Source organism: Nerophis ophidion, linkage group LG19 (genome assembly GCF_033978795.1).
Source record: "Nerophis ophidion isolate RoL-2023_Sa linkage group LG19, RoL_Noph_v1.0, whole genome shotgun sequence".
In the NCBI taxonomy this organism is placed as follows: Eukaryota; Metazoa; Chordata; class Actinopteri; order Syngnathiformes; family Syngnathidae; genus Nerophis; species Nerophis ophidion.
This window is the reverse complement of record NC_084629.1, coordinates 24,977,266-25,000,810: the sequence shown is the minus strand read 5'-3', so window position 1 is coordinate 25,000,810 and position 23,545 is coordinate 24,977,266. Positions and strand designations below refer to the sequence as shown.

Below are 23,545 nucleotides of genomic sequence, written 5' to 3'. Positions count from 1 at the left end.
AAAGATCCTTTATCTGAAAGTAGTGCTATGTTGTTTTTAAGGACGTAATACAATAACTCCAGTCAAAGATCCTCTATATGAGAGGAGTGCTCTGATATTTTTAATGATTTATTACAATATATCCAGTCAAAGATCCTCTATCTGAAAGTAGAGCTATGTTGTTTTTAAGTACTTAATACAATAACTCCAGTCAAAGATCCTCTATATGAAAGGAATGCTGTATTTTTTAAAAGGCTTATTACAATAATTCTTCTTCAAAGATCCTCTATATGAGAGGAGTGTTATGTGCTTTATTACAATAACTCTAGACAAAGATCCTCTATATGAGAGGAGTGCGCTGATGTTTTTAATGATTTATTAAAATAACTCCAGTCAAAGATCCTCTATATGAGAGGAATGCTCTACTGGTTTTAAGGACCTTATTACAATTGTTTGTTTTACCTTTTTTTTTTTTTATTCTTATTGTAATATTTTTTTATTTTGTTTCAATTTATACCCCCATTATTTACTTTTTACTTTTTAAATTCAATCTCAACTCTGTACACTGCTGCTGGAATTTTAATTTTCTTGAGGGAACTCTCCTGAAGGAATCAATAAAGTACTATCTATCATCTATCAGTACCTCCAGTCAAAGATCCTCTATATGAGTGTTTACAATGCCTTGCAGTGCCAGCTGGGGGTGCTGCCGCTTGGCACGGGTAACGACCTGGCGCGCGTGCTCGGCTGGGGCCCGTCGTGCGATGACGACACGCAGCTGCCGCAGATCCTGGAGAAGCTGGAGCGGGCCAGCACCAAGATGTTGGACCGCTGGAGCATCATGACCTACGAGATCAAGGTCCCGCCCAAGCACAGCTGCCCCGCCACACCCGAGGGCGCCGACGGCTGCCAGGTAGGATGGAGCCCAGGACGCCATGGCGGCGCCGCTCCTTTAACAAACTTCTGTGTTGTTCTTTAGTTTCCTATTTCCGCTTACGAAGACTCCGTGGCGGCTCATCTCACAAAGATCCTCAACTCCGAGCAGCACTCTGTGGTCATCTCTTCCGCCAAGTGAGTGTCGGCCATTAAGCGCACGTCTTAACAAGTGCTCTCGTCTCCGTACACTCTGCCACTAAAAAGTGTACTTTAAAAACACTTGATTATTATATTTTCATGCAGTGTGTTCAAATATGATATGGCAGTAGCACCATGTGACACCTCTCAGCCAATAAGTGAGGAGCATCAACAACAATAGGGAACAAATGTTACAAACTTGGGATGGCAAACTCCATTTCTTTTGACCGAATCGAGTCACTCACTGAAGTCAATCGAGTATTCGATTCATGTGCAGGAACTCTCGGGAATCATGTACACTTTAATTTTGTTTAGCTAGCAGAAGCGAGTAATTGAAAGAGCCACTGACTCGTTCATACACAAAGTATAGTGAAAAAAATATCATTACTAAAACTTTTGTCAATTATTTAGACTTTTGGAAAAAGCAGAAAATAGAAAAATGCAATTTAAAAATATGAATTAAATCATAATCACATTAAAAAATAATAATGAGGTCTGCTTCGTCTTACTCCTTTTGAGAAACTGAGAAAAAAAGGAGGTTCTAAAAATATGTGACGTGCCATATTGTATGCAAGTTGAAGATAATTACAACCATATAAATAGGTCCATCAGTGGTATCAGTTTTCTGTATTTTGTATGAAAATACAATTCAAAGGAGGAAATTTATATTTCCATTACCATATTGTCATTTGTAAAAACAAAACAAAAAAAACAATAATTATTAATTAATGAATAGTTAATTAAAGAGACGTACATATACTTACACACTCACAGTACATACATCCACACACACCTCCACTGTACAAACATACATATACACATACTGTACATATACATTCACTGTACGAACATACATATACACATACTGTACATATACATTCACTGTACAAACATACACATAGACATACTGTACACATACATTCACTGTACAAACATACATATACACATTCTGTACATGTATATAAAATGTGTATATGTATGCACATTTTGTACATATGCATACCTACACTCATGCATGTAATCCCGTTTCATCAAACATATATTAACGTTGTTGCCCTAGGGTAAACTGGGTAATACATGGTACACTGACCAAGCTAAACCTATATTACTATAACAATCTACAAGGTGAATACAGTTCACTTCTCTTTCTTCCGCTCCATTTATCTGCTTTCTTTGATAATTGAAGTTATCATTACATATATGTATTGTTGCATTTGAAACAATTGTATTGTTGATAATAGAGGTAATTATTGTTATTATTCATTATCAATAGTGCTATTTGTATTGGTATTTGTATCGCTCCATAGTGTTCATTGTCATTTCTGTGTTATTAATATTTACTTCACTAACTGCTTCTTTACTATCACTTTTACTATCATATTTGTACATATTCTATTTGTGGATGCTGTTCTGTTGTGTTTGTTGTTGTTGTTGACTCTTTGTCGTATCCCTCTCTTGTCCCTACGATGTCCCCCTCTGTCCTGCTCCGGCCCGGCTGCGCCCAACAATAAATTAAATAAATTGAATAAAGTCAAATACAAATTAGGCAACAAGAGAAGTATCCCACCCTTCTCTTTTGTAAATTAAATCTGTACAGCAATTATGGGCCTCTACATCAACAATATGATTTGTCTGAAAAGCTGGACAGGACAAACATTTTTTTATATTAATTTATTACAAAAAAGGTTTACATTTTTCGTGTCCAAAAATAAGCCGGAAGAAGCAAATCTTATATTATCCTGCCCCATCACTATAATATAATAATGTGATTCTTGATCAACAACGCCGTATATTGTTACAAGATACATGTTTAATTACATCCAGATATACTCACAATAATATACCCACCTCTCATTTCATTAGTAGTTTGTAGAACTAAATTACACCTTAAATATATTTGATGTTTCCTTTTTGTTGTGGTACCTATCAAAACACATCCAAATGGTGATGTCATACAATACAAAGACATATATCACATGTATGATTTATCATACACTAATCCATTGTTAGCAAGATGACACAACTGTTCTTTGTTTGCCACCTGTTGCTAGGCAGATTAGTCTGTTTGAATGAGAAATGACAAAAGGGGGTGACACAAAGCTGTATTACCGCTACATAAAAACTACTCCTATAATAAAGGTGCCAAAACTACACACTGTAAGTATTCATGGCTTATGGTACTGACTGCTCCTTTTTAATGTACATTAAATATTGTACATTCATGATCATTTAAATTATACTTTATATTTTTTATATTTTACCTTTCTGCTTAAATCTTTACAGCACTTTGGGGCAGGCGTCTGTTTTAGAAATGTGCTATAATAATAAATCCTCCTTGTCTTCAGAGGTGGGTAGAGTAGCCAGAAATTGTACTGAAGTAAGAGTACTGTTACTTTAGAGATTTATTACTCAAGTAAAAGTAAGGAATAGTCACCCAAATATTTACTTGAGTAAAAGTAAAAAGTATGTTGTCAAAAAACTACTCAAGTACTGAGTAACTGATGAGTAACCTGATTACGGCAACAAATAATACACAAAAACATAAAAATAGCAATGAGCAAATTCAGAGTCAGGAATATCTCTTAAGCAAATAAAACAATAATATATATTAAATAATAGTACATTAAAATAAAATAAAAAAAATGGCACATTGAGCCACAATAACTTAACAGCACCATAGCCTCAGTAGGCATTCATTGATTGATTGATTGATTAAAACATGTATTAGTAGATTGTACAGTACAGTACATATTCCGTACAATTGACAACTAAATGGTAACACCCCAATAAGTTTTTCAATGTTTATCAAGTATTTAGTAAATGACCAAGTCGAGGTGATCTACCTCATATATACATATTCATACACACACATATCATTTATACACACACATATCGTATATATATATATATATATATATATATATATATATATATATATATATATATATATATATATAGCTAGACGAAGTGGCTGGAGATAGGGAGGTCTGGGCTTCCCTGCTTAGGCTGCTGCCCCCGCGACCCGACCTCGGATAAGCGGAAGATGATGGATGGATGGATGATATATATATATATATATATATAATCGCTTTGGACTGGACTCTTGCGTCTGTGTTGGATCCATTATGGATTGAACTTTCACGGTATCCTGTTAGACCCGCTCGACATCCATTGCTTTCCTCCTCTCCAAGGTTCTCATAGTCATCATTCTCACCGACGTCCCACTGGGCGTGAGTTTTCCTTGCCCTTATGTGGGCCTACCGAGGATGTCGTAGTGGTTTGTGCAGCTTTTTGAGACACTAGTGATTTAGGGCTATATAAGTAAACATTGATTGATTGATATATATATGTATATATATATATATATATACATACATTTATATATACAGTATATAATTTATATTTATTTATTTTGCCGTTTTTGTTCACATGTTGAAGGTGTTTTAATGAATATACATGCATGTTTAACATATAGATTCCTATCTTTCATGAAGACAAGAATATAAGTTGGTGTATTACCTGATTCTGATGACTTGCATTGATTGGAATCAGACGTCCACGTTTTCGAATGGAGGAGAAAAAAAGTTCCTCTTTTCTGTCTAATACCACATGAAAGTCGTTGGTTTTTGGCATCTTATCTGTCCAGCTTCCATATTCGTTTTTATACACTTTACAAGAAATACATTGGGGGCAAACTCCGCGGCTTGCTAGCTTGTTTGCGCTGGCTTTCGGAGACTCTTATTTCGTTAGCGCAGGCGCGATGGAGCTGCGCTTTTATTGTGAAGACAGGAACTGTGCGATCAGTCTTTAGGCTTTTGACGGGAAGTACCGTTGAAATAAAAAGTATTTTTTCCTTTACACTTTTGATTGATTGATTGAAACTTGTATTAGTAGATTGCACAGTACAGTACATAATCCGTACAATTGACCACTAAATGGTAACACCCCAAAAAGTTTTTTAACTTGTTTAAGTCTGGTCATGTGACCACCTGGCTCTGTTTGATTGGTCCAACGTCACTAGTGACTGCATGTGATTGGTGAAACGCAGGCATGCGTAGATTCTACTTTGAAGCTCTGTCATTAACCAAAACAAACATTAATAGATCGATAAAAAAAAGTAGCGAGTAGCGAGCTGAATGTAAATAAATGGAACGGAGTAAAAGTAGCGTTTATTCTCTATAAATATACTCAAGTAAGAGTAAAAGTATGTTGCATAAAAACTACTCGAAGTACAATTTATCCCAAAAGTTACTCAAGTAAATGTAACGGAGTAAATGTAGCGCGTTACTACCCAACTCTGCTTGTCTTTGACATTTGTATACTTTTAATAATCTTTATTTGCAGTGTTTTCATGCATTTGTTCCTGTTTTTTCCCTGTGTGAGGATCCTGTGTGAAACCGTGAAGGATTTTGTCGCCAAAGTGGGGAAAGCCTACGAGAAAAGCACGGAGAACACGGAGGAGTGTGACAGCATGTCTCGCAAGGTGCTGTACCTAATGTTGTGGCCCGCGGGCCCGCGTGTTGACGCCCTGTCGTCCCCTGCAGTGTGCCGTCCTCAACGAGAAACTGGACTCCCTCCTACACACCCTCAACACGGAGTGCCGGGTCCTGCTTCCCCTGCCTCACTCCACTTCGCCCATCGTGGAGGCGGAGCAGGAGGAAGAGGAGGAGGCGGCAGACGGCGAGGGCGAGGAGGCCACCAGCGAGGAGAGCCTGACGGAGCTGAAGGAGAAGCTGGAGGCGGAGGAGACTGAGAAAGGGAACGGTAGCCGCGGCGAAGACGACGGCAGCGCCTTTGCCGTCTTCAGGAGTCGGGAGCAGCTAATGCTGAGGGCCAACAGTCTGAAGAAAGCGGTGCGGCAGATCATAGAGCAGGCCGAGAGAGGTGAACATCACTTCATCACGACACGCTCTTGTACTGCACCTTTTGGAGATTCATACATTAACCCTAAATGAATTAATTTTACGAGACATCTACATTACGTGGGACCTAATCTTTCTGTTTCAAGTCAACTTATTTCTATTATGTAATGTTAGTTGTCATTAATAACTGGTGGGAGAAGTTGTCACATTCATTATATAATGTGTCTACATTAGTCATTTGCATGTGCTCGTAAAATGTTATTTCATGGATTAATTTGAATCTTTCAATATATTTTTAATCATGGAAATGTGATGATTATCATCAATAATTGGGGGAGGAAAGAATGCATTAGTTAAATGACCCATTTACATTGTGTGGGAGCAAGTGTATCCCGTAGTTTTGATATTCTGGAATATTTTGAGTCCTATTTATATATATTATATAAATTGGCGGTCATCATTAATAACTGGGGGGAGGAGCCATCACATTCATGATATGCTACAGCGATGTCGGTCATTTGCATGTGCTCGTGAAATTTTATTGTATAAATTTTGTATCTTACAATGTTTTTTTAACTATGGAAGGTGATCATTATCATTAATGACTGGATGGAGGGAGATAGCATTATTTTTACGAGTTGTGTTGGACCTTATTTAGAATCTTTCTGTTTATTTCTATAATGCAAAACTATAATTAATAACTGGGAGGAGGAGGGATTGCATTAACTATATGACATTTCTATGTCGTGTGGGAGAAAGAAAGTATGTCCCGGAGGTTTTGATGTTGTAGATTATTTGAAGTCTAATTATTTCAATCATTTAATGTGGCAGTTGTCATTAATAACTGGCGGGAGAAGTCCTCACATTCATTATATAATGCATTTACGTCGGTCATTTGCATGTGCTCGTAAAATGTTATTTTATGGATTATTTTGAATCTTTCAATGTGTTTCTTAGTCATGGAAATGTGATGATTAGCATCAATAAAAGGAAAGAATTCATTAGTTATATGACACATTTACTTTGTGTCGGAGCAAGTGTGTCCTGTAACTTTGAGATTGTGGATTATTTTGAATCTTTCTTTTTATTTCTATTAGGTAATGTTGCAGTTATCATTATTAACCGGTGGGAGGAGCCATCACATTAATTATGTGACACATCTACGTCAGTCATTTGCATGTGCTCGTGAAATTGTATTTTACGAGGATTTGAAATCTTTCAATGTTTTTTTTCAACAATGGAAGGTGATGATTAATAACTTGCATTAATTTGACGAGTTGTGCGGGACCTTATTTAGTATATTTCTGTATATTTATTTAATGCAAAGCTGTAGTAAATAACTGGGAGGGGGAGGAATTGCATTTACTATATGACACTTCTATGTTGTATGGAAGCGAGTGTGTCGAGTAGGTTTGGTTGTTGTAGATTATTTCAAGTCTTCCCATTTATTTATATAATGTAACGTGGCGGTTATCAGTAACAACCGGCGAGGGGAACCATGGCATGAATTACGATAGGAGGACACGTGAGCAAGCGTACTGTACTTACACTCATTAGAATCGTTCTGTTTATTTCTATAATGCAAAGCTATCATTATTTAACTGGTGGAAGGAGCAGCCATCACATGAATTGAATTAAGCCTTCAGTCCAAGTCTGTATGTGCTTGGCCTTTTGTGGATTACTAATTATTAATGCACCATCTTAGAAGTATTCTAACTTGTCCGATGTCACTGACGCAGTCGCCGTTAAAAGTCGACTTTTTGTCTTGTCAGTGGTGGACGAGCAGAACACCAACATGGACGACGGCGAGCTGCCGTCGCCGCTGGAATTCCGCAAGGACAGCGAGGAGGAGAACCGGGACAGCGAGAAGGATGAGGACACCAAGGAGCTGGAGGCTGCCCCGCGTACGTTGTGACAAAAACATTTCCTTGTATTAATGTGGGTCACGGGGGTCGGGAGGAAATAACACAGAATTGAACGTTGCCCCCTAGTGGATATAACTGACGCAGGTTGAGTTTCCCTTGCTAAATAAGGCGTTTGTGCAGCAGCTTGACTCTTTGCTCTGTTGCCGTGGTGACACAGCGTAATTTATCACCATGTTGTGGACACATTATTTCTACCTGGCACAGTGCGAGCACCTTATTGTCCTCTGGGCAACCACTTCTTTCCTTTCCTCTTTCCTTCCTTCCTTCCTTCCTTGCACTCATGTTGCAGACTGTTTTTTTTTTGGTTCCCTAACTTCGCCTCTTCGCTCGACCACAACGCAAATAAGAAACTGGAAAAATGAAACAGAATTAGGGCTGTGATCCCTTTTTTTTTCAAATTCAAAATTATATTTTTATGTATGTTGACGGGTTGGGGAGGAGACCCTGCCCCAAGTAGAGGAGTACAAGTACCTAGAAGTCTTGTTCACGAGTGGGGGAAAAGTGGATCGTGAGATCAACAGGCGGATCGGTGCGGCGTCTTCAGTAATGCGGACGGTACCGATCCGTTGTGGTAAAGAAGGAGCTGAGCCGGAAGCAAAGCTCTCAATTTACCCGTCGATCTACGTTCCCATCCTCACCTATGGTCATGAGCTTTGGATCATGACCGAAAGGACAAGATCACGGGTACAAGCGGCCGAAATGAATTTCCTCCGCCGTGTAGCGGGGCTCTCCCTTAGAGATAGGGTGAGAAGCTCTGTCATCCGGGAAGAACTCAAAGTAAAGCCGCTGCTCTTTCACATCGAGAGGAGCCAGATGAGATGGTTCGGGCATCTGGTCAGGATGCCACCCGAACGCCTCCCTAGGGAGGTGTTTAGGGCACGTCCAACCGGTAGGAGGCCACGGGGAAGACCCAGGACACGTTGGGAAGACTTGTGTCTCCCGGCTGGCCTGGGAACGCCTCGGGATCCCCCGGGAAGAGCTAGACGAAGTGGCTGGGGAGAGGGAAGTCTGGGTTTCCCTGCTTAGGCTGTTGCGCCCGCAACCCGACCTCGGATAAGCGGAAGAAGAAGGATGGTATGTTGACGCTTACAAATACGGCATTTTGGTGTTTCTTCTTATCCGGTTACAAGCTAGTGTGCTAACGTTTTTAGCTGATTTTGTATGTTTTAACCGAAACATAATTTTGGTTTATTTTTCCCGCCATCTTGGAAGTATTCTAACATTGGCTTGCTAACGTTTTATGTTAGCTTCTTAGCTCAATGGGTTTTTTTTAAACCTGAAAATCCTGGATTTGGATACTTGGCGCCATTAGAGAATTGATTGATTGATTGATACCTTTATTAGTAGATTGCACAGTTCAGTACATATTCCGTACAATTGACCACTAAATGGTAACACCCGATTAAGTTTTCCAACTTGTTTAAGTCGGGGTCCACGTTAATCAATTCATGGTACAAATATATACTCAGCATAATACAGTCATCACACAGGTTAATCATCACAGTATATACATTGAATTATTTACAATCCGGGGGGTGGGATGAGGAGCTTTGGTTGATATCAGTACTTCAGTCATCAACAATTGCATTAACAGAGAAATGGACATTGAAACAGTGTAGGTCTTACAGTAGGATATGTACAGCCAGCAGAGAACATAGTGAGTTCAGATAGCATAAGAGCGGGTAAATACATTAGAACAGGGGTGTCAAACTCAAATACAGAGTGGGCCAAAATTTAAAAGTGAACAAGGCCGCAGGCCGAGGTTGAACAAATTATTAATAGGGACCCAAACAAGTTTTGCGTTGAATATTGAACAAGCAAGGCTTATATAACTTTATAGTGACATGCAACATCAAGTCTCAAATAATAATAATAACAATTTAAAAATATCAATGGCATATTAAACAAAATTTAAATAAAAATCTTGTGCCTCTTTTCTATTTGCAGCCTCCGGAGGTACATATCAAAAATAAACTTTTTCCACAGGCTCATAATAAATTTGAAAATAAAATAACGATTCAAACAATCAAGCCTTGAAGTAGCAAGAGAAAGTGCATGAATAAAACGTTAATTATTGCTCAGTTGTCTACACTGATTTGCTTTAACACTGAATATGGAAAAAGCAACGCTTACATAACTTAATCATGCAAAAGCAACCATCAAAAAACAAACGAAAAAACATCAACGGTACATTAAAAAAAATTAAAAATAATGTCTCTTTTCCATTTGCAGCCCTCTGAGGTAAGTATCAACATTAACGTTTTCACAGGCTAATAAATTTGAAAATAAAATAACAATGAGGTGGGCGGGGTTGGGGGGCGGGGTGTGTATATTGTAGCGTCCCAGAAGAGTTAGTGCTGCAAGGGGTTCTGGGTATTTGTTCTGTATGTTGTGTTCGGTGCGGATGTGTCTGTCATTCTTGTTTGGTGTGGGTTCACAGTGTGGCGCATATTGGTAACAGTGTTAAAGTTGTTTATACGGCCACCCTTAGTGTGACCTGTATGGCTGTTGACTAAGTATGCTTTGCATTCAATTATGTGTGTGTAAAATTTGCATATATTACGTGGCTTTGCCGGCACACAGTTTGTATGGAGGAAAAGCGGACGTGACGACAGGTTGTAGAGGACGCTAAAGGCAGTGCCTTTAAGGCACGCCCCCAATATTGTTCTCCAAATGGAAATGGGGAGAAATTTGGGAGAATGGTTGCCCCGGGAGATTTTCGGGAGGGGCACTGAACTTCAGGAGTCTCCCGGGAAGTATTAGCAATGAATGTGGTGTTACAGCAGCACTGCCGCTGTATAATACCGGCGGGCCAGCTCTAATGTTAATTTGATATTGCCCCAAGGGCCAAATTAAATTACACGGCGGGCCAAATTCGGCCCGCGGGCCAGAGTTTGACACCCATGCATTAGAAGTACATTTGATTATTTACATTAGGTTATTTATAATCCGGGTAGATGGGATGTAAATGGAGGAGGGTATTGGTAAAGGGTTGAAGTTGCCTGGAGGTGTTGTTTTAGAGCGGTTTTGAAGGAATATAGAGATGCACTTACTTTTACACCTGTTGGGAGTGCCGGCTTCTATAAACCCTGGGCCAGTGGTTCAGGGCACAAATAGCATCTGCATCAACTTTTTTTTGGGAATTATCTAGTTTTTCTTCACAATTGTTTTTACAGGAAGTAGGTTGTCAGTTCAAACCCCGGCCGAGTCATACCAAAGACCATAAAAATGGGACCCATTCCCTCCCTGCTTGGCACTGATCATCAAGGGTTGGAATTGGGGGTTGAATCACCAAAAATGATTCCCGGGCGTGTGCAACGCTCCTGCTCACTGCTCCCCTCACCTCCCAGTGGGTGATCAAGGGTGATGGGTCAAATGCAGAGAATAATTGTGCCACACCTAGTGTGTGTGTGACAATCATTGGTACTTTAACTTCAACCTTAATGAAAACATAATTAATCTGTTCCAGGGTTAAGCTGTGGCCTTCATTGGACTTTCCAGGCCACTTTTTCCCAATTGTTATACAAGTATAAAAGAAGTTAACCAGTATTTTTGATAGTAATAAGACATGTAATCAATAAAGTGTGTACTCACCCACATTACTGCAAGGTTCCAGTGTGAGGAGGGTCAACCGTGTTTATAGTTATTGTTGACTTTGCCATACAGTACTGAGCAGCCAGGACACATTTTATGGTTTTTGTCCTCTTCGCCATCTCTAGCACACAAATAACACAGGATATTGCGCTATTTAGATAACAATATATCTAAAAAGGTGTGTGTGTGTGTGTGTGTGTGTGTGTGCGCGCAGCCATGAAGAGCGTGTGTTCCCCCACCGAGAGGAGGGTGAGTCGCAGCACGCAGTCGTACAGTTCCTTCAGCATCACGCCCTTCACCACCAGCAAGGAGAACCTTCCTGTGCTCAACACGCGCATCATATGTCCTGGTACGTGCGCACACACCACAACACACAAGCAGACAATCATACAGGAGTGCACACACAGTAGCAGTCCAAAGTTTGGAGACACTTATTGCAAAAAAATGTCAGATACTGTTTAAAACAGTGTTGTTCAACCTCTTTGGAGCCAAGGCACATTTTTTGCATTGAAAAAATGCGGAGGCACACCACCAACAGAAATTATTTAAAATTGAAACTCACTTAACAGTAAAATGTGGCTGTCGCAATTGTTGGATATGACCTTAAATCATAAGTAAGCATGCACCACTATAGCTCTTGTCTCAAAGTAGGTGTACTGTCACCACCTGTCACATCACATCATGACTTATTTTCCCTTTTTTTGCTGTTTTCCTGTGTAGTGTTTTACTTCTTGTCTTGCACTCTTATTTTGGTGGCTTTTTCTCTTTTGTTGTTGGTATTTCACTGAAGCAGTTTCATGTCTTCCTTTAAGCGATATTTCCCGCTTCTACTTTGTTTTAGCAATCAAGAATGTTTCAGTTGTTTTTATCTTTCTTTGTGGGGACCTTGTTGATTGTCATGTCATGTTCAGTTGTACATTGTGGACGCCGTCTTTGCTCCACAGTAAGTTTTTGCTGTCATCCAGCATTCTGTTTTTGTTTACTTTTGTAGCCCATTCAGTTTTAGTTTTGTTCTGCATAGCCTTCCCTAAGCTTCAATGCCTTTTCTTAGGGGCACCCACATTTTATTTATTTTTGGTTTAAGCATTAGGCACCCTTTTACCTGCATGCTGCCTCCTGCTGTTTCCGACATCTACAAAGCAATTAGCTACCGGCTGCCACCTACTTATATGGAAGAGTTCTAGACAGCACGACACTCAACAACAGCACATCATTTGCAGACTATAATTACTGGTTTGCAAAAAATATTTTTAACCCAAATAGGTGAAATTAGACAATCTCCTACGGCACACCAGACTGTATCTCACGGTTTAAATACTGGTTTAAAACACACATGCTAACTTTGCATTTATATTAGCATTCACACTAAAGGGTACACACATTATGTCAACACCCATTAGTACAAGACCTCACACACACCATGCTAGTACTGGGTGTGTACAAATGATAATAGACACACATGCTAGCACCAGGGTTCGTACGGGTGCTTAAAAACCTTGAAAAAGCTTTATAAATGTTGTGTTTTCAAGGTTTGAAAAATGATTGAATTTTGGGTGAAGTGCTTGTAAATGTTCATCATATTTCTCAGCAGTCTGACTCTATCCATCCATCCATTTTATACCGCTTATTCCCTTTGGGGGTCGCGGGGGGCGCTGGCGCCTATCTCAGCTACAATCGGGCGGAAGACGGGGTACACCCTGGACAAGTCGCCATCTCATCGCAGGGCCAACACAGATAGACAGACAACATTCTCACTCACATTCACACACTAGTAACCATTCAGTGTTGCCAATCAACCTATCCCCAGGTGCATGTCTTTGGGGGTGGGAGGAAGCCGGAGTACCCGGAGGGAACCCCCGCATTCACGGGGAGGACATGCAAACTCCACACATAAAGATCCCGAGCCCAGGATTGAACCCTGACTACTCAGGACCTTCGTATTGTGAGGCAGACGCACTAACCCCTTTTCCACCATGAAGCCCCGCAGTCTGACTCAATAGGCTAATTACAAAACGGAAAAAAATGTAATAAGTTTCCTTAAAAATGAAAGCTGCACGCTTGATCTGTTGTCTTTGCACGTGCCCTTACGTTATGTTGTTGTCATGCCAGAGTCGTATATATGGCTCTGTGTCGCTCCCAAGAGGACAGTGGTGCATCGCTCCATCATCTTGTCGTTTTAATGAACATTGGATGGATGGCGGGGTGAGAAGCTCTGCCATCCAGGAGGAGCTCAAAGTAAAGCCGCTGCTCCTCCACATCGAGAGGAGCCAGATGAAGTGGTTCGGGCATCTGGTCAGGATGCCACCTGAATGCCTCCGTAGGGAGGTGTTTCGGGCACGTCCGACCGGTAGGAGGCCAATTTCTCCCGGCTGGCCTGGGAATGCCTCAGGATTTCCCGGGAAGAGCTGGACCAAGTGGCTGGGGAGAGGGAAGACTGGGCTTCCCTGCTTAGGCTGCTGCCCCCGCGGCTCGACCTCGGATAAGCGGCAAAAGAGGGGTAGATGGAAAATGAGAAATACAAACTTTGTATTAAACATGGTTGAAATCCACGTGTAGCCTGCTACCAAGTATGCAAAAAGGAAATCCAACATGCCTCGATGTATTTTTTGCTCCATTATTTTGGTTGTCTACTTAACTTGTCTGAAAACATTTAAAGCAAACAAGTTACATTTTGTCGTTTTGATTAATAGCATTAAAATGGTTACATTATTGGACTTGTGTGTACTGTGAAGGTCAGGTAATATATCATTTGTAACTTTTTTCACAACTTAGAGCTGAGTTAATATGAATAATTGTGTAGTTTTTACACAACGTGGTTGTATGTATTTCTTGCTCTATTATTTTCGTTGTCTACTTAACTTGTCTGGCTACCTCAGTCAAAGCAAAAAAAGGTTAATTTTTGTCTTTTTGTTGATTTCTTATCATAGCCAGAGTTATAAGGCTAGATATGCTTAATAAAAAGTGACTGAGGTGTGGTGGAACGAACTAAATATTGTACTTTAATTTATTATCCTTATATTAATGTGGAACAGTTTTGTCAATGAAAGAGTGAAATTGAGGGTGCCTGTATTTATATTATGTTATGCAGTTTACAAATACAGTGTGAATCCATCCGTGCTGTTCCATGTCATTGAGTGCTGTAAGTAAGAAAAAGAACAAGAAACTTGAAAAAGAACACAAATGGAGACACGTTTGCAAACACCGATGACATTGAATAGTCACACTACTTCATTTCCTATGCCCCATTCAGTTAATGATAACTGCTGCATCAATATTAGGCTTAGCTTTGAGCAGATTTTCCCTATTTTTCCTACAAACAGCATTTAATGAGCTCAAACAACAAGGCTGTGGATTGATTCACACTGGTTTTCGCCTTTTGAAGGGTACTGTAAAAACTGTAAAATTGATCTAGAAAGTCCTTAAAAAGTGCTTGAATTTGGCCATGGAAAAGGTGTAGGAACCCTGTAATACACGCTTCAGTACACTAGATGCTAACTCGCGAGCACTAACACACACACATCAACACTGACGTACACAAAGATACACACATGGCAGTGCAAACTAACAAAGTAGGCCTTGAACTCACATTGGCTGTCACATGACACATGTCACATGTGCAGGACTGCGGGCGGGTCTGGCGGCCTCCATAGCAGGAAGTTCCATCATTAGCAAGATGCTGCTGGCCAACATTGACCCCTTTGGTGCCACCCCCTTCATCGACCCAGACCTGGACTCACTGTAAGAACTGAAAAACTACACACTGTTATTGCACAGTATTTATATCTATATACTGATCTGTGTATATATATACCTATATTTATATATTTATTGATGTCTTTCCATCATCCACTAGAGAGGGCTACATGGAGAAATGCGTGATGAACAACTACTTTGGTATCGGTTTGGATGCTAAGATCTCCTTGGAGTTCAACAACAAGAGAGAGGAGCACCCGGAAAAATGCAGGTGCGGCGGCCATCTTCCTTTGTCTTGGAACTAAAGTTAATTTGTGTTTCATGTTGTGTAGTTTGAGTGTCTAGAAAAGCGCTATATAAATATAATTCATTGTTATTATTAACTTTATATATATATATATATATATATATATATATACATATATATAATTATATATGTGTATATACACACACACACACAGGAGGGAAAAGCTGTAGAAAATGGATGGATGCTATATTGATATAAACACATTTATATGTATATATACATACATACACATATGTATATGTGTGTGTATATATATATATATATATATATACAAACATTCATATATACACACATATACATATTCATACTCATACATATATACACATTTATGTACGCACACACATACATATATACGGTATGCGCAACCCGAGGGTCCCTGGTTCAATCCCCACCTAGTACCTACCTCGTCACGTCCGTTGTGTCCTGAGCAAGACACTTCACCCTTGCTCCTGATGGGTGCTGGTTAGCGCCTTGCATGGCAGCTCCCTCCATCAGTGTGTGAATGTGTGTGTGAATGTGGAAGTAGTGTCAAAGCACTTTGAGTACCTTGAAAGTAGAAAAGCGCTATACAAGTACAAGCCATTTATCATTTATCATTTATATATATAAATTTTCCTGAAGGAATCAATAAAGTACTATCTATCTATCTATATATATATCTATATACACATACACACATCTTTACACACGCACATGTATACATATGTCATATATACATTTGTATGTATATATATATATATACATAAATATATATAATTTTTTTGCCCTCAAAAAAATTTAATTTCATAGCCTGTCAAGTGCATGACGTATATATATTTATATATCTCATATATATATATATATATATATACATACACACACACACATATACATTATATATATATATATATATATATATATATATATATACACACATACATACACACACACACACATATACATTATATATATATATATATGCCCTGCGATGAGATGGCACTTGTCCAGGGTGTACGCCGCCTTCCACCCGATTGTTCCAAAGGGAATAAGTGGTAGGAAATGGATGGATATATATATATGTATATATATATATGTGTGTGTATACATATATATATATGTGTGTGTGTGTATGTGTATGTTATGCACTTGACAGGCTATGAAATTACATTTTTGGGGGGCAAAAGGGAAAAGAAGACATGTTTATAAAAATCCCCACAAATGTCCACACATAGTGTATAGCGCCCCCTGTTGCTTTGGCATGCACTTGTATGTTGGAAAATCATACCAATACAGTATATCTCAATTATCTGCGAGAGTTTACATTCTAAACGGCGAAAAAAGTGGGAATAATGGACACACACATAAAAATCCTAATCATTTTTGATATCGTTAACCCTAAAATACGCCTCACAATTAATAAGTGCATTTTAAATTCAGTTGTACAACCTTAAGATTGACTGCACACACTTCACTCATATTTAAATAATCACAATATTTTTTGTGTACTTCCAATGCTTAAAATGTTCTAACTTCAGATCAATTTGATATGAAGTTTTCATTTTTCAATGTGTTAAGACCTTTTTTGTCAAAATTAAGTTTTTTTTTATTACGGAAAAAAAAAAGTGCAATATTTCTAATTATACGTTACAAAGGGGAATATTTGTGGTTGAGTAATTACCGCCTTAATATTTTAATAATTCATGACAACGTTGATTTTGATACAGTCAACAACAACAAAATGTTATTTTTACAATGCGAATGAGAAAGAAAGCAGGCGGTAATTTATTGACTTCACATGAATATTTTATGAATATGCTCCAGCACCCCCCGCAACACCGAAAAGGACAAGCGGTAGAAAATAGATGGATGGATGTTATAGATTACTGTCCAACATAATTTTCATTGCATTTCCGCGGTTTAACAGCAATTTAATACATTTACACTCAACAAAGCTCTTGTTTTTTTGTCGCCACCTGGTGGTCAAGCGGCACAATTACAAAATGATTTTGTTTCCCAATTGGCAAGAATGGGATTCATTGTGTTTTCGTGGGAAAAGCAGAGTAATATGCCAGGATTACAATCTGTTAAAAAATATCAGTTATAATGGGAGTCAGAGAAAGTGTGTATACTTTGTTTGTATCCAATTCTAATGACATTGCAATCAAAAACACAATGCCATTTTATTTAAAAAAGGGTGAAGCAACATTTCTAAAAGTGAACTAATAAAAGAAGCCCTGGGCAATTATTTTGACTCGGGTAGCCAAATTTAGAGAAAGACGTGTCTCGGGGCCGGTATATCTGATTTTCAGGAACACTAATACAAAACCTCACAACAATGTCTGATTGCATGCTAAAAACCTTAGTGACAGGCCGCATCAAAAAAAAGTGATGGAATTTATTTTTTTTACTGAATAAAGAACGTGGGATTTACAATATTAAGTATCCATCCATCCATTTTCTACCGCTTATTCCCTTTTGGGGTCGCGGGGGGCGCTGGCGCCTATCTCAGCTACAATTGGGCGGAAGGCGGGGTACACCCTGGACAAGTCGCCACCTCATCGCAGGGCCACAATATTAACTATGAACGATAAAACACTGAATATTGACAACATATGAACGTCACACCCCCTCAAAAAAATGCAACAAACAGCGAAATATGACCGCGAATGAACACTCGCATTTCAGGCTGGCCGCTCTGGAAACACTCTGTGAAAATGCTCCACACCCACACTGCTTGGTGCCTTGTCTAAGGTGCTGTTAGGTAGATTACCAGAGTAACTAATTAGATTACCATAGTAATTAGTATATCATGCAAAAGCACAGATTCCAACCATTGAAATACTTTGTTTACAAATTAAAGCCCGTGGGCTTTAATTTGCCCAGGTGTAAATTAAAATTACCATAAATAAAACCAGACGGAGATTAAGAGGGGCAGTGAATGATGAAGAGCGTATAGGCGGTGAGGAAAAATGTTTTTTAAAACTCCTATTTACTTTTGCACATAAGTTGGCCATAATTCAAGGTTATAACTTTGTAAATGTGTTGTCACGTAGATCACTAGGTACGAGTGCTTCATCTTTTCTTGATTATTTCCCAGGAGTCGCACCAAGAACATGATGTGGTATGGCGTTCTGGGAACAAAGGAGCTCCTCCAGAGAACCTACAAGAACCTGGAGCAGAAGGTCCAGCTGGAGGTGAGACAAGAGATAAGAGGAGGAGGGGGTTCTTAAGGGTCTTCCATTAAAACATGCTGCTCCTTTCCTACCAGTGTGACGGCCAATACATCCCCCTGCCCAGCCTGCAGGGCATCGCCGTCCTGAACATTCCCAGCTACGCGGGCGGGACCAACTTCTGGGGCGGCACCAAGGAGGACGACGTAAGTTGGCTGCTAAAAAAAACAACCAAAGAAGAATGTTGTGCTGGTTGGAGAGGAAAAGGAGTCCTGCCAGGGGCCCTGCTTTACCATGACCCTGATAGCCTGACAGTTATAGTCCTGCTTGTTTGTTTAAGGCTCCTAGCATATTACAACACACACACACACACACACACACACAGTCTTAAGTGACCCGATGCAGAGGTCATCCCTGTGCTCACACGCTTAGAACATATATAACCTTTATGTTATGCAACTGCTGTCACAGTAAAAGAGTGAGGAAATTCCGTTATTGAACACACAATACACAATTAATTCATGTTAAAGTGTAATTAAATGCATTTTGCTAAAAAATTATTTGACGTGCGATATTATAAACACTCTGAAATGCATTTTTAATAATGTAGTGATTCTCTGCTGTTGCTGCAATTAATTACCGTGTTTGTGTCATGGCACCATCTAGTGGCCGAGTCCTTACAGTGCAGCTCTCTGATGACGCTGTATTGTAAAAGTTAAGTTTATTTCCAAAGGCAACATTTCAAGAATAAATAAATGTAATTATAATTTAAAAATAAAGGTTAATACTATAATAAAGTAAATATTTTAGAAAACGTTTATTTTTTACATTATAAAGGTATATTTAAAAAAAAAAAAAAATCACAAATAGAGAATAAAGAAGAAAATATACCCCAAAAAATTGCATATGCTAGAAAAGTCTTAAATTTGAATTTGTATGGGAATTTAAAATAAAAGCTTAGGCTTATGTACCTCAATATAACAATTTAAAAACATTTTACAAGAAAAAAATAAATTATGGACAAAATAGGGCTTGATAATAAGTGCCTATTTTTAAACATAAATGTTTTCCAACAAGGTAAAAAAATCAGTATATACAGAAAAAAAAAACATTGTCATAAAGATATTTATTTTACAGTTACCGTATTTCCTTGAATTGCCGCAGGGCATATAGTATGCGCCTGCCATGAATTACTGCCGGGTCAAACTCGCTTCCCAAAATAATTAGCGCATGCTTAGTATTACCGCCTGGTCAAACTCGTGACGTCACGAGTGACACTTCCCCTGTCATCATTTTCAAAATGGAGGAGGCTGATTTCATTACTTTTCATTTGAAATCACGTAAAGGGATGAAGATTAAGAGATATTCAGTAGGATTTAAGGTCCAAGCTTACATCACACTCAATTTTTTTACTGCATACCTTTGGTAAGTGCCGGAGTGAGATGAGGTTTTAAAATAATTAGCGCATGCTTACTTTTACCGTATACCTTTGGTAAGCGCAGGAGTGAGAAGAGGTTTTAAATTAATTAGCGCCCCGGCAGCAAATCAAGGAAATACGGTAAATTTACTACTGAAAATGTTGTCTATGTCTTGCTGTATTGTGTGACGTGTGCAGCATCATGATGTTAACATTTCCACCCTGACCGACAATAAAGATTAAAACCTGGTCCTTTGCAGATCTTCTGCGCTCCGTCGTTTGACGATAAGATCCTGGAGGTGGTGGCTGTGTTTGGCAGCATGCAGATGGCCGTTTCCCGGGTCATCAAGCTGCAACATCACCGTATAGCGCAGGTGGGAACCCTTACTGCGCACTACCTGGGTCAAAGGTGGACACCTCACTGATGTACGCGTTTAAAAACCAGTGCCGGACGGTCAAGATCACCATCCTGGGCGACGAGGGCGTTCCCATCCAGGTGGACGGCGAGGCGTGGATCCAGCCGCCTGGAGTCATCAAGCTCCAGCACAAGAACAGAGCCCAGATGCTCACCAGAGACCGGGTGAGCAAACATCGTCTTCTGCTGCCGTGCCTCCGGAACACGGTGGCATTGCCTCCTCTGCCGCTCCCCGCAGGCCTTCGAGAACACGCTCAAGTCGTGGGAGGACAAGCTGAAGTACGACAAGCCTCCCCTGCGGCCTCACCTCTACCCGCAGCAGTCTGTGGACCTGGCCTCGGAGGAGGAGGCCGCCGTGGTGCAGCTGTGCGCCCGCGCCGCAGAGGAGCTCATCACCAGGTCACTACCATACCACACAGTAGATCCTTGCTATTTCAAATGTACAGTCACACAAAATCTCATCTTGTCGATAGGGATAGGTACCAACTTCGGAACCTTTCAGGCACCCGTCAGTACTACCGGGTATAGAACGGTGCCAAATATCAATCAGACAAATTTCCTCGTAGTAACGTTGCAATTTTCAACACCGCCAAAGTAAGTAACGTGCAAACGTAAAATAAAACTTCCAAAATGCACTAGCTTGATGTTAATTTACATTGGATTTGCCATAGACAGGCTACTATTAGCATTAGCGATATTACATGGCGATTTCAACACCTCCAAATTTGGTAGAAAATAAAAGATGAATATTACATTCCAACAGCTGTGTGTAATAAGCATTCCAGTATAAACACTCTGTAAGGCGCAACATAACACATTCAGCTTGCCGGAAAAAGCTAATTCGGAGTTAGACAACATACCATAGATACAGCACTGCCATCTAATGTCTTGGAAGTGCAACTGCATTGAGACTCATGTAACGTAAACAAGATCTAACAACTGGACAGCACAGTTATTATAATCAACTCATTTTTCAATGTTACATTAAAAACTAAATGTTATTATCAATTAACATTTAATAAAACATTCACGGTATTGATTCCCTGGTACTGGGAATCGGTACCGAATCAATACAAATGATTTACCATGAATTGATTCACCATTTGGCGGTCAATTGTAGGGAATATGTACTGAACTGTGCAATCTACTAATAAAAGTTTCAATCAATCAATCAATCACATGTGAACAGAAAGCATCTTCTGGTGAAAGTTGACTGAGTTGTGAGACAGCGCCCTCTGCTGGATTCATAGCTGTAGCACCCCCCCACCCCCAGCCATTGTACTGCTTTCTACAGACGTTAGCGTTACAAAGTAATTATTTTAACCATTTGAAGCAGAAAAAGCACTAACAGGCGAGGATCTACTGGGTTTATTTGTATTAATGATTGTTTTCCAAAGGCAAGTGACTGACCTTCACGTCTGTGTTGGCACTGCAGGATATGCGAGGCCGCTAAGACCAACGGGCTCTTAGAGCAGGAGCTGGCACACGCCGTCAACGCTGCGTCGCACGCCATCAACAAGACGCACCCCAAATTCCCTGAGGTAAAAAAAAAAAAAGGTTGGCCACCTTTAAAATGATACACAAATAGTTTTAACAGGTTGTCACAAGAATGTGTTTTAAAAAATAGTAATTTCAAAATAAGCAATTGGTAGGTTTCAGGGCTAGATTTCATTCTGCGGTTGAAGTCTATAATATTTTAATACATTGATCATTGTTGTTTCTAATATACAGATATCAATGATAATTACTTGTAAGTATTTATTTTTTTCCCATAAAAAATTACTTCTGCATAGAAAATGACACTAAAAATAATTTCAAAAATCCAAACTAGATGTTTTTTTTAAAGATGTACCGTATTTTTCGGAGTATAAGTCGTACCTCCCGAAAATGCATTATAAAGAAGGAAAAAGACATATATAAGTCGTACTGGATTATAAGTCGCATTTTTGGGGGGACATTTATTTCGTCAAATCCAACACCAAGAATAGACATTTGAAAGGCAATTTAAAATGAATAAAGAATAGTGAAAAACAGGCTGAATAAGTGTATGTTATCCATCCATCCATTTCTACCACTTATTCCATTTGGGGTCGCTGGTGCCTATCTCAGCTACAATCGGGCGGAAGGCGGAGTACAACCTGGAGAAGTCGCCACCTCATCGTAGGCCCCAACACAGATAGACAACATTCACACTCACATTCACACACTAGGGCCAATTTAGTGTTGCCAATCAACCTATCCCCAGGTGCATGTTTTTGGAAGTGGGAAGAAGCCGGAGTAACCGCAGGGAACCCACGCAGTCACGGGGAGGACATGCAAACTCCACACAGAAAGATCCCGAATCCGGGATTGAATCCAGGACTACTCAGGACCTTCGTATTGTGAAGCAGACGGACTAACCCCTCTGCCACGTGAAGCCCAAGTGTACGTTATATGACGCATAAATAACCAACTAAGAAGGTGCCTGGTATGTTAACGTAACATATTATTTTCACATTTTTCAACCCATTCAAACCATCCTGGACATTCAAACTATCATTTTTCCAGGTTAAAAGAAATTCCAGGAATTCATAGAATTCCCTTTTTTCTGGCAACTACTCCTCCCACATTTTTCAACCCACTTCAACCGTTCCAAAACATTCCTTTTAGTCATGGCAAAAAACAAAGTTGTTTTTCAAACTGGAAAAATTCCCAGTTTTCCCGAAACTCCTGGAATTCCTAAATACTATTTCTCAATTAAAAATGTTACTACTTCAAAATTTCTAAAACGATTTGAAAAATTCCAACATCAACCATTTGAATTCATTCAGAACATTCAAGTCTTTTAACGTTTTCCCAAAACTTCCCGCTTTTCCCGAAATTCCCAAATTTCCATGACATTCCCATTGAAATGAAAGGGACACCTTTCAAAGTTCCACAATTCCCAATTTTTTCATCTGATTCAAACCGTTCCAACTTGTAAATTTCAGCCTGTTCAAAATTGTGCGCTCTCAAACAATTAAAAAAAAAATTCCCTGATTTCCAAGAATTCCGAGTTTTCAGGGACATTATCCCCATTCAAAATGAATTGTCCATTTTAAAACTGTCACAATTACCAAATTTTTCAACCAATTCAAACCATTCCAACATCAAC

At 39.4% G+C, this 23,545-nt stretch overlaps 1 protein-coding gene and 1 long non-coding RNA gene across 5 annotated transcripts in view; one reads left to right on the top strand and one right to left on the bottom strand.

Annotated features, from left to right (window-relative positions):
- The window catches only part of dgkh (diacylglycerol kinase, eta), a 156,479-nt gene that overhangs the window by 108,157 nt on the left and 24,777 nt on the right, over positions 1-23,545 (top strand). For all 4 annotated transcript variants that reach the window (XM_061879650.1, XM_061879649.1, XM_061879652.1 and 1 more), the window contains 14 exons: positions 668-889; positions 956-1,047; positions 5,434-5,533; positions 5,595-5,934; positions 7,685-7,816; positions 11,646-11,780; positions 15,052-15,169; positions 15,285-15,395; positions 18,508-18,604; positions 18,679-18,786; positions 20,258-20,371; positions 20,443-20,577; positions 20,651-20,811; positions 21,848-21,953. In XM_061879650.1, coding sequence (XP_061735634.1) covers positions 668-889; positions 956-1,047; positions 5,434-5,533; positions 5,595-5,934; positions 7,685-7,816; positions 11,646-11,780; positions 15,052-15,169; positions 15,285-15,395; positions 18,508-18,604; positions 18,679-18,786; positions 20,258-20,371; positions 20,443-20,577; positions 20,651-20,811; positions 21,848-21,953 — 1,971 coding nt within the window. The remainder of the gene's footprint in view (positions 1-667; positions 890-955; positions 1,048-5,433; positions 5,534-5,594; positions 5,935-7,684; positions 7,817-11,645; positions 11,781-15,051; positions 15,170-15,284; positions 15,396-18,507; positions 18,605-18,678; positions 18,787-20,257; positions 20,372-20,442; positions 20,578-20,650; positions 20,812-21,847; positions 21,954-23,545) is intronic.
- On the bottom strand, positions 18,366-21,287 carry LOC133538236 (uncharacterized). Its single transcript, XR_009802951.1, has 3 exons — positions 20,244-21,287; positions 18,676-18,798; positions 18,366-18,598 (listed from the first exon to the last, which is right to left on the bottom strand). It is a non-coding gene; the product is annotated as an uncharacterized LOC133538236 (long non-coding RNA).